The following is a 15,393-nucleotide window of genomic DNA, read 5'->3' as shown; positions in this document are numbered from 1 at the left end:
TCAACATCTACGCAATGCACAGTTTCCTCCTACAGTCCAAAGACATGCAGGTTAGGTTCACTGGCGATCCTAAATTGTCCCTAGTGTGTGCTTGGTGTGTGTGTGTGTGTGTGCGTGTGTGTGTGTGCGTGCCCTGCGCCCTGCCCAGTGTTTGTTCCTGCCTTGCGCCCTGTGCTGGCTGGAATTGGCTCCAGCGGACCCCCGTGACCCTGTGTTGGATAATGGATGGATGGATGGAGACTGCATCTGAGGTATTGTGTGCAGTTCTGGTGACCACAGTGCAAAAGGACATAGCAGTACTTGAAGCTGTGCAGAAGAGACCAAGCAGGAGCATCTCAGGACTTGAGAATTAAAAACCTGCTTAGCCTCTAGCTGAGGAAACTGTGTGGGGACCACGTCTAGGTCTTCAAAACCTTGAAAGACATTGATAAGGTTGATCATGAGAATTCTTTCAGCTTAACAGTGGAAATTAAGGGGAGGTGCATTTAGGACTGAAGCACATCTTTATGCAAAGAAATATAGGAATCTGGAAAAAAATCTACCAAAACATCTAGTTCAAGTAAAAACTTTCACAACATACAACAAAGTTATCTGGATGAAATATTGGGACAGCTTAGTTCTTAGCTAAAGCGATAAAGCTAATGTACTGAATAGTCTTCTCTCATTTGTCGAAATTATTATGTTCTTGGGCCTCATGTATAAACGACATGCATAGAATTCACACTAAATCATGGCGTAAAGATAACAAATCCAGATGCATAAAACTGCATACACCACGTTCCATGGACATCCCCTTTATAAATCCCGATGAACGTAAAATTAAACGCACGTGCACACGCCTATTGCCCACCCTGACTCCTCCCAGAAATTTACATATTTGAATATGCAAATTAATATAACTAGCCCCTTCTGTTCAGTGTTTTGTTAAAAGACAATGGCAAAAATGTGTGCGGCTTTATGCAAAGTTTAGTTTTTATACATCATATATGTACTGATGCTTTAACGATCGCAATCAAAACATAGGATACTGAAAGATGCAGTTGTCGGTTTTTTCTAATCCTACAGAAAGCTTGGACAGAGTCATGTGATGATATCTTTTACATTAGAAAGTTACTTTGTCTTGTAATTATTTTGCTTTATTGCATTGTTTTAATATTATTGTTTTTGTGTTCATTTTGCACTGACACAGGTTAACTTGATTTAGGTACAGACTCTTTTCTGGCTTCTGTAGAGCCAGTTGAGTGAAGCAGACCCTTACAATCTCGATCCAACCTTCATTTTAGCTTTGTTTAACAGGTTAGTGAGCAAAGCTACAAGGGTTTAACATTATGAACAACTTTCCTATTTGATCTTCTTGTCACATTTTTTGGGGACAAACTAAGTAGTGTCCTGCTACCAGCAACAAAATTATTATTTTACTGTATCTGTGTTGCTGAGTCCTAACATTGTTACAGTATTGCCGCTTGCTTTTGCTGAGATGCCATCGCACATTCTTCAGGTCATGTCTGATGCTGTTATTTAAGAAGGTTGCAGTAATGGCTCGTCTGAATGTTACTTAAAAAAAACCCTCATCTCATAAAGGAAATTTGAAAAATACAACTTTGTTAAAGAACTAGTTTATGATCCTGGTTTTTTACTACAGTAATTTTTTTGCCTAAAAATGAACGTTTACCTCAATGACATGGCATTGTGTGTCCTGCGGTTATGATTCATGTTTGTGTCAAACCCTCAAAAAATCTGAATAAACAGTTAAGTAAAACTACCAAAAATTTGCTTGGTCACACCACTAAGTAAGGTCTATATGCTGATCTGGAATGTAGTAGGGCCATGCCTTATTTTAACATATATTCACACGGAGCTAAATAGACAATAACATTAAACTTGGTTTTGCCTCGTAACAGCTAATTTGTCCCAAGCTCACCCTAAGGAGTACTGTTGGGCCAACGGGTCTTGCAGCCCAGCCTCTCCCCAGTGCCAGTTATGGCCTCAGCTGAATGCCCCCGTAAGTCTAGCAGCTTCTGCACCCAATCACCTCCACACTGCATAATTCCATACCTTTGACATCCTCATCCTCGATTGTAGTGTTGCTGCTGTCCGAGGACTCCTGTGAGGAAATACAAAGGACAAAAAAGTAAAGAAGCAGTCCCTGGTAATTACAGCATGCCGACGCATACTTCAACAGACTAATGGGAGATTAAAAGCCTCGTTCCACTCGACAATGGTGAGACACACAATTCTTATCATTTAACACAACTAGATCATATTAATACACTCTCACCTTTAAAGTTTTTGACTATATATATATATTTTTTTTTTTTTTTTATATATTTTTTTTACCAACACTGACATAATAGGACGACATCTACAAGACAGTCGTTCAGAACTGTACAGACAAGAGTAGTTGAGTCAAAGATGGTACACATAAAAAAAACATTTGTCATAAAAACACAATATGATAAATCAATACCATTGTTGTCGTCATCGCCTACCAAAAGAAGGATGTCACCTCAAAGCAGTGTTCCATATACTAAGAGTGTGAACCACTGTTCAAGATCATCCAAAGCACAGTGGTGTTCAGACATGATGTGACTGTGGGGCGATCTGAACTGGCATCACTGCACAGCTCTGGCCAGTGTGGGCTTCACTGTGGTTATTTAGCGTTGTCTGGATTCTACATTGTCTGCTCCTGTGGAATGTTGGCAGCTCTAAGTTCACAGCTAATAAGAGTGGGCAGTCTCTGTCCAGGAAAGCCACAGTGGCTGTGAGGTCAATCGGTAGCTACTCTTGAGACTATGATGAAATATCCTAATTCTACTAATTCCTGGTAGGGTGAAGTTTAGCTTTCTCGTAAATACCGGACTGAATTTACTCTATTCATTTTTGTGTTTACAACAAGGTGGGTGATATCCGATGACTAATGAATGTCAGTGTGGATGACAGGAAGAGCTCTTGTGCCATCACTAAACCCAATACTGTACTAAGAAGGCCAAAAATAACAAGAAGTCACTGATTCCTGACAGAAAATATGAGGAAGGGAAGTAAACTTAATAAAAAATAAGTAAGGGGAAAATAACATATGCTTTATCCCTCTATAGGTCTAACTGAACAGGCAAAGCCCCCATTTTCCCATTGGCGTGGCTGTCCAGTTACCAGCTCCCTTCACAACACCTCCAATAATGGCTTCTCTTCTTCCCAGAAGTCGAGCCACTGTATGAACTTGCATTTCAACTTTACTGTCTAGTCAGGATGAAGCAATGCTATACCTTACGTTGGGGAGTTACTCCCGGGCCAATGCCTGGGACCACGTCTGTGGTCTGAAATGTGTGGTGGAAGCCCTAGGACTGTCTTCTCAGAGCTCACTCTTGTTCTCAGTGCACCAGCAAGCATGGAACCTGGGTTATTTATACAGGCACATGCAACTTCAAGATAGTCTTTTCTCCTTTATGTAGGGCAGGAATCCAGACATACTGTAGCACACAGGACATCCTTGCTGCTCTCTAGCAGCCTGCCATTCTTCTATTGGTTACCCATCATGCCTTCTGCCTCAGTCTGTCTCACTGGAGTCATTATAATGATAGGACCTATGGACCCCGAGTGGTGTTCTGTCTCCTGCCCTGGCATGACGATAATGCTAGTCTCATTATTCTACACATTTCTTAGGCTTCTGTCGGGTCTTGCCCACCTTTTAGCAGTCCCTCTACCCTGCGTTCTTGGTCCTGACAGTACATGTCATACCAGCAATTTCCACAACATGACCAATCAGAGTAAACTTTTACTAGATCAAGGAAGCCATTATACAAGGGGTTCATTGGCAACTGTAATCTGTCTTGTACTTGTCAGACGAGCTGAAATAAAAACCTACAGCCACTGTGGCTCTCCCTTGTTCTATTCAGTAGTAGGTGTTAAGAAGTTCCATGAAGTGTGGCGGTCCAGGTGAATGGTTTGACATTAGTAACTACACAGTGATGTCCATAGAGGTCATTTATCTTTGTGTAGACCAATAAAACCTTTAAAATGAACTAAGCCAGGGTGGAATCCGGGTACTGAGCAAAGCCACAGGCAAGTCCTATCACTCTGAAGTCAATGTATCACTGAAAGTAAGAATTGATTGTAAATGGCCGATCAGAGAGTCAGAAAGATGAAGAAGCAGAAGAGGGAAAAGAGAGATAGACAGACAGAGAAAAAGAGATAGAAAGTGAAAGAGACCCCATTTTTGGACTTTTAATGAATGCACTCGTGTGCTCCACACATCACTCAGCCCTTTGGAAAGCTGTTGGCCTCCCTGTGCAGCAGTGCGGTACAGGATTTAAATCTGCAAATTGGAAATACCAGGCCAAAGTTGGACAGAGGTGCAATTATAATCCAAAATGCAACCTTGACTTTAGTGAGTACACAGGGAGAGCAGCCTAGCAGTATCCAACAGATGGGGAGCCTTATGTACCTTTACATAAAGCAAAGGTCTGGACAGGGTCACCTTCGATGGGACAAAGGTGTGCCATCTCTGGATTTGCTCAGTGCTGCTCATAAAGGTCACACAGCAGCTGAGGCCCAACGCCTCCTCAAAAATTAAATACGAAGAAGCCACCAAAGCAAAACAGAGTTAGTGAAGCACAGTGTGCTCAGCACAGACAATCAGACAGACAAACAGATGGATGAAAAGGAAGATGGACAGGAAAAAGGAGTCCGAGAAAGAGCAAGTACCTTAATCCCATCCGCAGGGTTATGAATGACAGTAGTTTGAGGTTCCTACAGGGCGAAAGAGAGTGAGAGAGTGGAGGAGTGGAAGAGAAAGAAGAGAGAGAGGGAGAGAGAGATAGCAGGTTTATTTTAGAAGAGGAAAAACAAATAAAAAAGAAATACTCAATGAAGAACACGTGAAAAATAAAGGAACGTGGTAAAAATAAATAAAACCGTCTGCAAGCTACTTGAGAGCAGATAGCTTTGCCACACTGGGGTTAGCACCCGAGCCAGAAGTTTCCTTGCATGTCCTGTGACCACCTGGTGAATGACCTGCTCCACTTTCCCTTTGTACTTCAAGGACTTTTAACTCGGGCACAGCAGGCACCTGCAAGCTAAAGCAAGGGACTATACTCAAGCAATAAGATCAGAAAGTTCCACCTTCAGGAAAAATAGACTAGCTGGTCAAAAAATCTTTAACAAAAAAACTAAATCATTGGCAAAGGAAATATTATGAGAAGAATTTTTAAAAATACACTTTAAATGTTTGCTTCAATTTTTACCTCCCCCATCTCAATGTGACAAAGTCACTGCACCCACTTAAGTGGCAGATGAGCCCCCAGGAACTCATGAAGGTGCCCCCTTTGGAGATGCCAGAGGTGTCACACCATCTCACTGGCTCATCAGCTCCATTCTGACAAAAAGAAGCTCAGTGCCCACAAACTTGGATAAGTAGAGCTTTAATCGGGTGTGACATGTTGCTGTGGGGTCAGAGGTGGGAGATGGTGTCCTGCAGGACTTTAGAAGAATTCTGTTTGGAGCTTTGATCTCCAGCTTCCACAGGCATGGTGCTCTCAAAGCTGCTGCTTAAATGGGGAGGAGGAGGAGGACAGGACAGGGCAGGGTGATGGAATTCAAGTGTGACAAATGCTAAAACAGCTCAAAAACAGAAAATAAAGAGGTAATAAAGAAGGAAATAAAGAGGTAAATACCAGAGCAGGTGAGGGAATGTTTCCTTTAGGACTTGTGACTATGCTGTTTTTGGTGCTGTTTGTCTGCGGCTGTGCAGAAAATATAACACAACATTACATTTCATGGATATTTTTAGATACACACAACCTTTCAAGTTTATTTACACACATCTGCAGTGATACACACACACAATACCATACGATAAGGACACACAAACATGTGCTGGAAATGCACAGCAGTCCACTTCTTGACATTGCCAGAAATGAAATTTGGGTTAAAACAATGGAATGCCAAGGACTGGACCCTCATGCATCCTACTGACAGTCACACAACATGAGGCAGGAAGCAAAGCTTGAAGCTTGCAAACAAAAACAACACACCTTTCATTTATATAACATCTTTGTAGGGCAAACACCATCCCAAGGTGTTTTAAAAGTATTTACTTACAGCTTGAGCAGGTCAGGATCAAGCAGTAGGTCAGAGGTGCGGACTGAAACATCAGCCACTTTGGTTTAAAGCCCAACACGCCACACCGACACTGCCTTAAAACAAGAGGGGCTGATGATACTATATTTCTAACAAGCCGATCTTCTGGCTGTACTGCCATTAGCGAGAACCCCGCCCCCATTCTGTTATGCATTCATTATTATTGTGTATTTGGCTCATTAGCCAAGGTGACTTACAAGATCAGTGTTCAGTACAACTGTTCATATTTGTATTTTTTTTACAACCGGAGCTCAGTTATATTAAGTTACTTTTTAGGGTCACACAGAGAGTCTGGACAGTTAATTGCCCAGGATGTACAGTAGTTTAAAATCCAGTGCCTTAGCCACAACACTCCACCTCGTGTACTTTCTATGAACGCTACACCTCAATACATATGACCCAGAAACAGCACTCACTGCTGCCTCACACTGTAGCCACCCCATCACCTAATTCAGTTTGGATTGCTGGAGGGATGAGCTGAAAGGGAAGCACACATTGAGCCCTGGCTGCTTGAGAAAGTTTAACCCACACTCTGTCCCCTATCTAAGCAAAAAAAAAAGGAGGAACAAAAAAGACACATGGCAAGGCACACTGAAATAGATTTCCAGGATGAATAATAGGATCCCTATCAGTATAAATGTTCACAAGATGGAAAGTTAAAACTGTCATTTGTGTGTTCTAAAAATCAGGAAAAAAAGCAACAAAGTGATTGGTATGTAGCACCTGAAAGAGGAGCTGACAACAGAGCAGAACATCTGGACCCTGACCGTCATTGTGTTACGGCGACACAAAACACAAACCAAAGCCATTGAGTTACGGCTGGGATGTTCTATTCTTTCCTGCTGCTTTTGACTGATTGTAAATGTTTGCTGGTCAGAATGTTTATTTTATCCTAGCAAATTCTGCTTGATACCTCTACCCACAAAAAAAAAAAAAAAATCGGATGTGAGCGTTAGTAGACTTTGTGCTAGCCAAACTATTCTAGAACATTACAACAATTATTTACCGCTCAGATGCTGACCTTTCTGATCATAAAATAGGTCTTCACGATAGCAACTGATGAGAAGAGAATTACGGTATTCGAGGGTTCCTCTAGAGTGCCTCTTTCTCTTGAATGATTTGGCTCAAAAACTAATCAGCACATCGTCATCTCATAACAGGTTCAAGTTTCAAGTTTGGTATTTTTCTGTCCAGCTGTTTTAGCTCTAGACCATCCTCAAGAAACTGTGACACACAGACACACACCCATCATCGAGATATCAATGTTAACGTTATCAGGGGACCCTAAACCTTTGAGATCTGTTGAAAACCAGAGATCAAATTTTTTTACGAATCTAAAGCGTTCGCTCCCACCCCACAGTTGATAGGATATGAAGGGGTAGGGCACAAAGCAAAAATACAGGAAGACTGAAGGTAACATCTATCCACCAAATGGCTGTCTAACTTCTACTAGTCTTCAAGGCCTTACTTACTTCCTCCCTCCTCCACTGGGAGGTGAGCAGAGTGAACTTCATCTGCACCTCTGTCACTCTCATCACGAAGGGTGTCTCAGCTAACACCCAAAAAATTCCTCAAAATGTGACATGCTATCTCACTGCAAGTCTCACATGAAGCTGACAGGATTTTCAGGGAGGCTTTGATAGTGGTGTTGTGCCTCACATCTGGATGTACAATTGGCTGTGGTAATGGCATTTATTGTGTCATCACATTAGCCAGTTTGAGGCAAATCTCCTCCATGACTAGGCAGTCTCCTTGCATTCAAAACATACTTATCCATGGTAAATTCTTTACTTCTAGTGAGGTCCATGTTGTCTTTCCCATTATTTAAGTAAACATTGACAATGATGACATCTGTCAAGCCCTTTTCCTTCTACATTTTGCTCACTCTGTGTGTTGACAGCCTTTCTTTTCTTTTCATGCTTACTGTGACAAACCAGAGGAGACCACTCAGTCTATCAGGCTCATATGGTTAACTAATGTCTCATCTACACACAACTGGTAAACCTTCCCCAGCCGTGTCCTCCTCCTGCCACTAAAGAGTTGTGTAACTCTTTTTTAAAGATTCTGTCCGGGGGGAATTTTGTTTTCTTACACACACATGAGAAAGTGAGTGGGGTGTCAGCTGGTACCAATAGTAGCTTGTTTTAAGAGACCTAATGGCTAGGGGTGATTAATAAATTCACTTGGGTTCAGAAATGTAAGCCCAGGAAGCCGAAAAGGACACTAGAAGTGTTTTTAGCTAAATTACATTAACTTGCATCCCATGGGAAAGCATGGCAGGAAGTTGAGGACCAGTAGCAGCCAAAAGGCAGAATGACTTATTCTCATCAAAACCTGTAAGGTAATGTAACATTCCCCAACCTGCTTAAACGAGTTCAGGGCAGCAGGGGAAGGAACCTTTCCTAGCAGCATTGGACACTAGCCATGAACCAACCCTGGTAGGATGCCAGTCCACTCACATGCCAAAAGGGACAATTTAATATATTGCCAGTTATCCTTACACATAACTCTGGGATGTGGGAGGACATGCAGAGTCCACAGAAACAAACTTTGAGCATTGGTTTTAAATCCAGCATGCAATGTCTGGGCATCTCTAACCACGGCGTCTCCAATCTTTTCTTATGTATGCTCTTGTATTCTTAAAGCTCTAACTAGACAACAGCACTTGGAAAGTTTATGGCAGTTTTGTTCATATAGTCATTATGTCTGCAGCCTAACACTCAGCCAAAGGGTAATTGGTGGCTTCATTTAGGGAGGATTATGATATCATTATATGGCGGTATAACTAGTGGCAAATTTCTCCTTAGTCAGGATCTCCCATGAGCCTTTATGAGTGAAAACCTGAACTCCTTGGGCACACAACTTGGGCTCTGTCGATTCCCTTGTTTTAGTGGAAATTTCATTTCCGGTACACAGTACCAACATGATGTCAAACCTACAAACTTTTGCCCGTAATTAAAACCAGAAGTAAACATAATAACAGAAAATGTCCACCACTCATGCTGATCGTACCGCTTTATGCACCAGGACCTTGGGTTGTTATATGAGATTCATAACCAAAGACCTACCAACACCATACAACATTTTGGAACATCAGAGCCTCTGTCTGGAAGCACAAAAGGATTTTGAAACTGATGCAGAAAATAGACAACTGGTCACAAAAAAGACCTGCAGCACCCTGATGAACACAACGACAAGGCATAAAGAGGAATGCACAAAGTTAAAAATCCAATTAAGAGACAGAACATGTGCAACAGAGGATATGGTGCACAAAACTGTACCTGGAAAGATGTGCTGCATTTAGAACAAGAGCATTAGAACAATTATGATGAGAAGAGGTCTTGCAGCCCAAAAGGCTCATCTATCATATCCACCAAGACTCTCCAAAATAACTTCAAGTCAAATTTATCCATATGTCTGTGGGTCTTTGTGTGAAGGAAAACATTCTAACATTTGGACCAAATTTGCCCTTAACAAGTTTCCAACCATGCCGCCATGTTTTTGTTGAAGAATGTATTTTCAAGTAACAGCGGGATCTATTGTGTTAATTCCTTTCTTCTTCTTTCGGTTGCTCCTGTTAGGGGTTGCCACCAGTGGATCATCTTCTTCCATATCTTCCTGTCTTCTGCATCTTGCTCTGTTACATCCATCACCCTGCATGTCCTCTCTTACCACATCCATAAACCTTCTCTTAAACCTTCCTCTTTTCCTTTTCCCAGGCAGCTCTATCCTTAGCATCCTTCTCCCAATATGGCCAGCATCTCTCCTCTGCACATGTCCAAACCAACACAATCTCGCTTGCTCCCATCCGCCAAACTTGAGCTGACCCTTTAATGCACTCATTTCTAATCCTATCCATCCTTGTCACACACAATGCAAATCTTAGCATCTTTAACTTTGATAATTATAAATATGTTTATCATTTCATCTTTTAGTTTTTCAATCGCTCTCTCCTCAAAGCTCATAGGTGGCAAGTCCAGAGGACAGAAAGTTGGTGGTCCAAGTACGTGACACAATTCCCAAATGGGTATACCTAAGATCTCGTGATTTAGTGATGAAAGTGTGAACACAGTTATGTGGAGAGACATAATAAAGCACTACCCTGGAATGAATGGGCTGGACATGAATGTCTTTACAAGATGTCCATTTTTCTGCCTCGGTTCAAGTGTTAAATGCAGTGTGGTCAGTTCTTAGTTCCAGACATTACACACCAAGGAGTTTAGAGGACTTGTTACGCAGTAGCACAAACCTGGGCTAAAATACTTCCCCTCAAGTGAGCTGTGATTTCCATCTATTTGTTTTCTAAATCGCCTTTGCCAAGACAGGGTGGCAATTAACTGAAGAGCATGTCTTTAGGGAGCAGTATGAAAACAGGAAGGAACCTTCCAAATAAAAAAAAAAAACTCCATCCATTTTATGCACCTGGGTTATTCTAAGGCAGGCCCAATGCCCACAACAGCAAGCATAAGCCAGGAACTAACCCAGGATGAGATAGCACTCCATCACAGAGCATACTCACGTACTTCCACACTCAGTCAATCCAGGGACACACAGCATTACAGGGTAAGCATTCACTCATCCATCTATTTCCTAAAGTCCTTTGGGAAGTGAGAATTTGCATTGGGTGCAAGGTAGAAACCACCCCTGGATGGGAGGCCTGTCAAGTGCTGAACATACTCACTCAAGCACACAAACGCATGCTCACTATCACCAGACCAGTTTCTCATCCATTCATTCATGCTTGTCCTAAAGTAAATTTTATGGTCAGAGGAGAAAAGTTTCTATCCCAGCATCAGTGGCGCAGCCCTGGGTAGGATTCTGGTCCACTGAAGCTCTTACTCACACAAGCACACACCCAACCAATTTAGAGCTGCCAGATAAACATACCAGTAATTAGTCAGAAGATTAAAATTTGCAGCCATTGGAGTGTTTCAGGACCAGCCGATAAAGAACTCTGCTGTAGACCCTGCTAGGTCTGTTGTGTTGTGTAAGATAAGTTTTGTCTTAGTCGAGATGCATGTCACTGTGACAGAGGTACAACAAGGCAACAGGCATCCTAAGGCCTTAAATGAATTGCCTGACTGTTGCATATGTGTCATGGTGGTGTAGTCAATGGTGCTGCCTTAGGTCCTTGGGTTGGATTACTCGTCTGGTCACAGACTATGTGGAGTTTGCACATTCTCCTCATGTCTGAGTGTGTTTTGCTTCCAGTTTTCCTCCCACAGCTGAGGATGCACAGGTTAGCTGGCCTAATATCAGTCAAAGGAGGTATGTGTGACATGTGAAGGACTGCCACTCTGTCCAGAGTTTGCTCCGCCCCAAGCCTTTCCCTATTCCCGCCTACAGCTCTTGGCCCCTCCAATTAGCAGAGCTGGGCGGTTAAGTGATGGAGAAGCAGGGGATCTACAGTAAATGAGCAGAGCTCAGCGGGTGCTTGGCTTGAGTCTTGGGTATTGTACTTTAGCTGCTCTCCATCTAGAGCTGCCTTCACCTTGTGGTTTGTTTTTATGAGTTCCATCGTCTTTTCCTTTTATCTTCAGAGTTTTGCGATAAATCTGAAAAAGCCTATTCTTTTAAAAAGTTTTCTGTCACTAATAACCTTTTCAGATTGTCATGGAAATGCCAAAAATGTGTAAACCTTTTTATATTGGACATGCATTGTTTGTCATCCAACAGTGATTCTTATTCACAGCATAAATGGGCAGTAAATCAACATGTCAAAAGCACGAGGAACACTTAAAGCATCTGAAGAAGGCACTAAACTGGATTTTTAAACTGGACTAAACTGCAAGACAGATGGTGTACAACTGCTTTTAAATGATACAAGCACATGTAGGGCAGTCAAAGGGAGAGAGAGGGGTTAGGAGCAGGCACTGATACAGCACACTGCCGCACCCACCACATGACAAACCCCAGGTGACACCTCAGCACCACACTGGTTCAGATGGGAGTGAACCAGTGTGAGGTTTTTTTTTTTAATGGTGGCTGGAGCGCCAATTCTGCCATAAACCCCCAGGTTTTTCCCTGCAGGTGGGAGGCTTACCTACAGGGCTGGATGCAGATTAACGTCATACCCAGGACGGAGCAATTGCAGGTTAAGGTCCTTGCTCAAGAGCCCAAAGGAGTAGAGTCACTTTTGGCATTTACAGGATTTGAACCGGCAACCTTCAGATTACCAGTGCAGATCTCTAGCCTCAGAGCCACCACTCCACCTGTTAAACAAGGTGAAATATTTAAGGGTTTCAAAGCACATTATATGTGAGCTGATGTAAAAAAGTTAGGAAAGCACTTTCCTCTCCGTAAAGAGGAGCTCACTAAGGGAATTGACACCACAAAAGTGAAGTCAGTGCCTGATCGTGCGACAATCAAATGTCAATGTTCTCAAAACGCTCTAGGTTCTAATCTTCCTTATTACAATGGGGCACTAGACCTTTCCAAATTTAAGGACAGCATTTTCAAGGATTCATTCTCAGTGTGTGTAGGGAAAGCAAAACAACCAAGCCTGAGTGTTTTAGTTCTTTTGTTTTCTCTACTGTTTACAACATTTTTTTTGACTAATGATTTTGGATATGGCTGCTTTTTTCCATGCTATTTTGTGTTGAACTTGTTGCCTGTTGTTTTGGTAATATTTTTAACAGCACGAGCCTTAGGTGAATAGAGACTGATGAACTATGTTGATGTCTGCTTCTTCTTTGGCTCACAAATACTTAGGTGCATGTTAATAGTTCTGCCTTACAGAGCGGTGTGGTGGGCAGCTGCCCCTGGCCTGTTGGAGGGTCGTCTCCTGCTCCTGTGGGTGCATCAAGCTAATGCCGATCTGATGGTTTCCACCTTGGGCTCAATGTCTAGGGATACTCTAAGTTGGATAAACAGGACAGAAAATTGACAGATGGCTGCAAGATGACCTCAAAGAGTCTGTTCCGCTGCATCATAGTCATTATTCCTTACATAATTTGATGAATATGTTCAGGCGTTTTGTTCATTTTTATCTTAAATTTTGGATGTGGACACATGTCATGATCACTGCTACCCACATGCCATATATTTATATTAATGTCTCATTTCTATTTGGTTCCCCGAATCAATTCCGCGCACCTAGCAGCAGCAGAATATTAAAAGAAACACTGTCATGTATGTCCACAGCAGAACGTCTCTCTTGTGGAAACCTGGGGTTCAAAACAATCACTTTGATGTGAGTTAAGTAACAGAAGAATAAAAAGTATTCTGGAAGCATCACTAGAAATGAAAGGGATGAAAAAAAACAAAACATCCTCACCATATACTGTACAGTGGAACTGGATTTCCGTTTCTGCCCCATCATTTGGAAAAAAGGGGAGAAAGAGTGAAATATTGTAAGTATCGCTTCATTAAAGAAAAGTGAACTATATATAGGAGATGAGTGCATCCCTAGGACTCCATCTCGGAGAAGCCATTTAAAATGACCATTCCAGAGATGAGGCCTCTATGTGTCATTATGACTATAAGAAGCTGGAATTCAAACACGGTAACTTGCTAAATAAAGTGCCTTACCAGAACAGAACTATTTTTGTTAAGGATTTTTTTTTAATAAAATAACCTTAAAATGTGCTGATTGTATATCTTATTACCACTTAAATAAATATCAGTGTGTGCTATAATTGAAACATGGCTGTTCGTTCTATTCTTGCAGGGCACTGTAAGTGATTGCAGTAAAAGCTCAGCGTTGTGTACAGAAGACTCCATTAAAACAAAGCCTTCCTTCATAGGTAATGCCAATTCAAAATAAAAACATACATGAATATTAAATACGATGTAAGTGTAAGTAAGTAGAATCAAAAACTCAGCTGGCAAGTGCCAGGCCTGCACTGGGCCCCATCCTCTGGTTCCACTTTAGGGACTGACTCAGTCAGCCACTTGACTTGAAATCGGGGAGGCCCTTGCATGGGCACTTAACTGTCAATTCAAAATGTTTGATATTTTCAGTTTGTCCAGTTTTATGGAGCCTTCTGGGTCCCCCGTTTGGAAGCCCCTTTTTTTGTGATAAAGAAAACTGACCAAATGGTCCCTTAAGAATAAGGAAGTGCAGCCTAAGAAAAGATTTCTAACTTACCCTTTAAACTGCACAGTAGTGGGTTATAAATAACAAAGCCAAAACTCACGTAGTGTCTCCATTTGCCACTTGAGCTCTCCAGTTAGCATTCAGCTGTCTAACAACCACGTCATAATCAAGTGTTTAGCAGGCCGTCAGAAAAGCCCTCTGATCAATGAGGATCGCCAGTTTCTGCACAACTAACCAACATCAACACCCTGGAAACCGATGAGGCACATCCACTCTGTAGTTGACTGACATTAAAGCCATCCAATCAGGTTCTGATCGAGCAAAAACAACAACCCTCCAGTTAGCACTGTACCAGGGTCCATTTTCGACATTGCGGGCAATAAACAATCACATGTGTTTGCATTTGTACAGTAAAAATGGACAAAATGATTGTAGATATGATTAATGTTTTAGGGCCTTGCCATAGTATGTGCCAAAGAGGCCTATTAAAACAATGGAGGATAGCCTGATTCGTGTGGGGTTAAAAAAGAACCCCTCAATCTATAAGTTAATATATTTGGTTATAGGAATGTTTTCACCTTAAATCCAAAAGTAGACGAACAAATTCAGGATGCTAGACTTTAAGCAGCATAACCATTTAACAACTATTGTTAGCAATGGTACCACAAGTACCTCTCGGCTCCACGTCTCAATGCTGCCTGGGTGGAGTTTGCACATCTTCGCTTTGTCCATTTACACTTTCCACTTTCCTCCCAAAGACTGCCAATTTCAAAATGGTCCATTTCAAGGTATGTGTGTGTGTGTGTGCCTTCCAATGGTCAAGTGCCTCATCTGGGGTTGGTGTCTGCCTTGCACTCGGTGCTGCCAGGATAGGTTGTAGATCATAATAACTTTGTAATGGAATAAGCAAGTAGAGAAAATGAACGATTAAATGAGTTTTAAATAGCTGTTATACTGTAAAGCAGGGGTGCCCAATACGTCAATCACGATTGACCGGTAGATCGGAAAGGGAGTGCAGGTAGATTATGTTGCATTCAAAAAAATTTTTTTAAATGTTAGTCTATCATATATCTTCCCTGTGGCATTTGCCAGTTGATTGTCATACAGGGCGGCCAGTCTGAGATCTAGCACACTGGTTGGTCATCCCGCATGCACGATCAAACGCGTGCGCTACTGCAAAACTCCGGCTATCTAAGTGATCTAGTTAGCCTTCCAATTTA

General features: G+C 42.0%; 1 protein-coding gene across 19 annotated transcripts in view; it reads right to left on the bottom strand.

Annotated features, from left to right (window-relative positions):
- LOC120538827 (calcium/calmodulin-dependent protein kinase type II subunit beta) overlaps positions 1-15,393 on the bottom strand; it is a 397,041-nt gene that overhangs the window by 32,409 nt on the left and 349,239 nt on the right. For 13 of the 19 annotated variants that reach the window (XM_039768344.1, XM_039768347.1, XM_039768327.1 and 10 more), the window contains 3 exons: positions 5,670-5,738; positions 4,702-4,746; positions 2,056-2,104 (listed from right to left, as the gene is read on the bottom strand). In XM_039768344.1, coding sequence (XP_039624278.1) covers positions 2,056-2,104; positions 4,702-4,746; positions 5,670-5,738 — 163 coding nt within the window. The remainder of the gene's footprint in view (positions 1-2,055; positions 2,105-4,701; positions 4,747-5,669; positions 5,739-15,393) is intronic. The other 6 variants (XM_039768333.1, XM_039768334.1, XM_039768335.1 and 3 more) reach the window with 1 other exon arrangement.

Source organism: Polypterus senegalus, chromosome 11 (genome assembly GCF_016835505.1).
Source record: "Polypterus senegalus isolate Bchr_013 chromosome 11, ASM1683550v1, whole genome shotgun sequence".
Classification (NCBI taxonomy): Eukaryota; Metazoa; Chordata; class Cladistia; order Polypteriformes; family Polypteridae; genus Polypterus; species Polypterus senegalus.
Note: the sequence above shows the minus strand (reverse complement) of the source record. Positions and strands in the feature narration are given on the sequence as shown.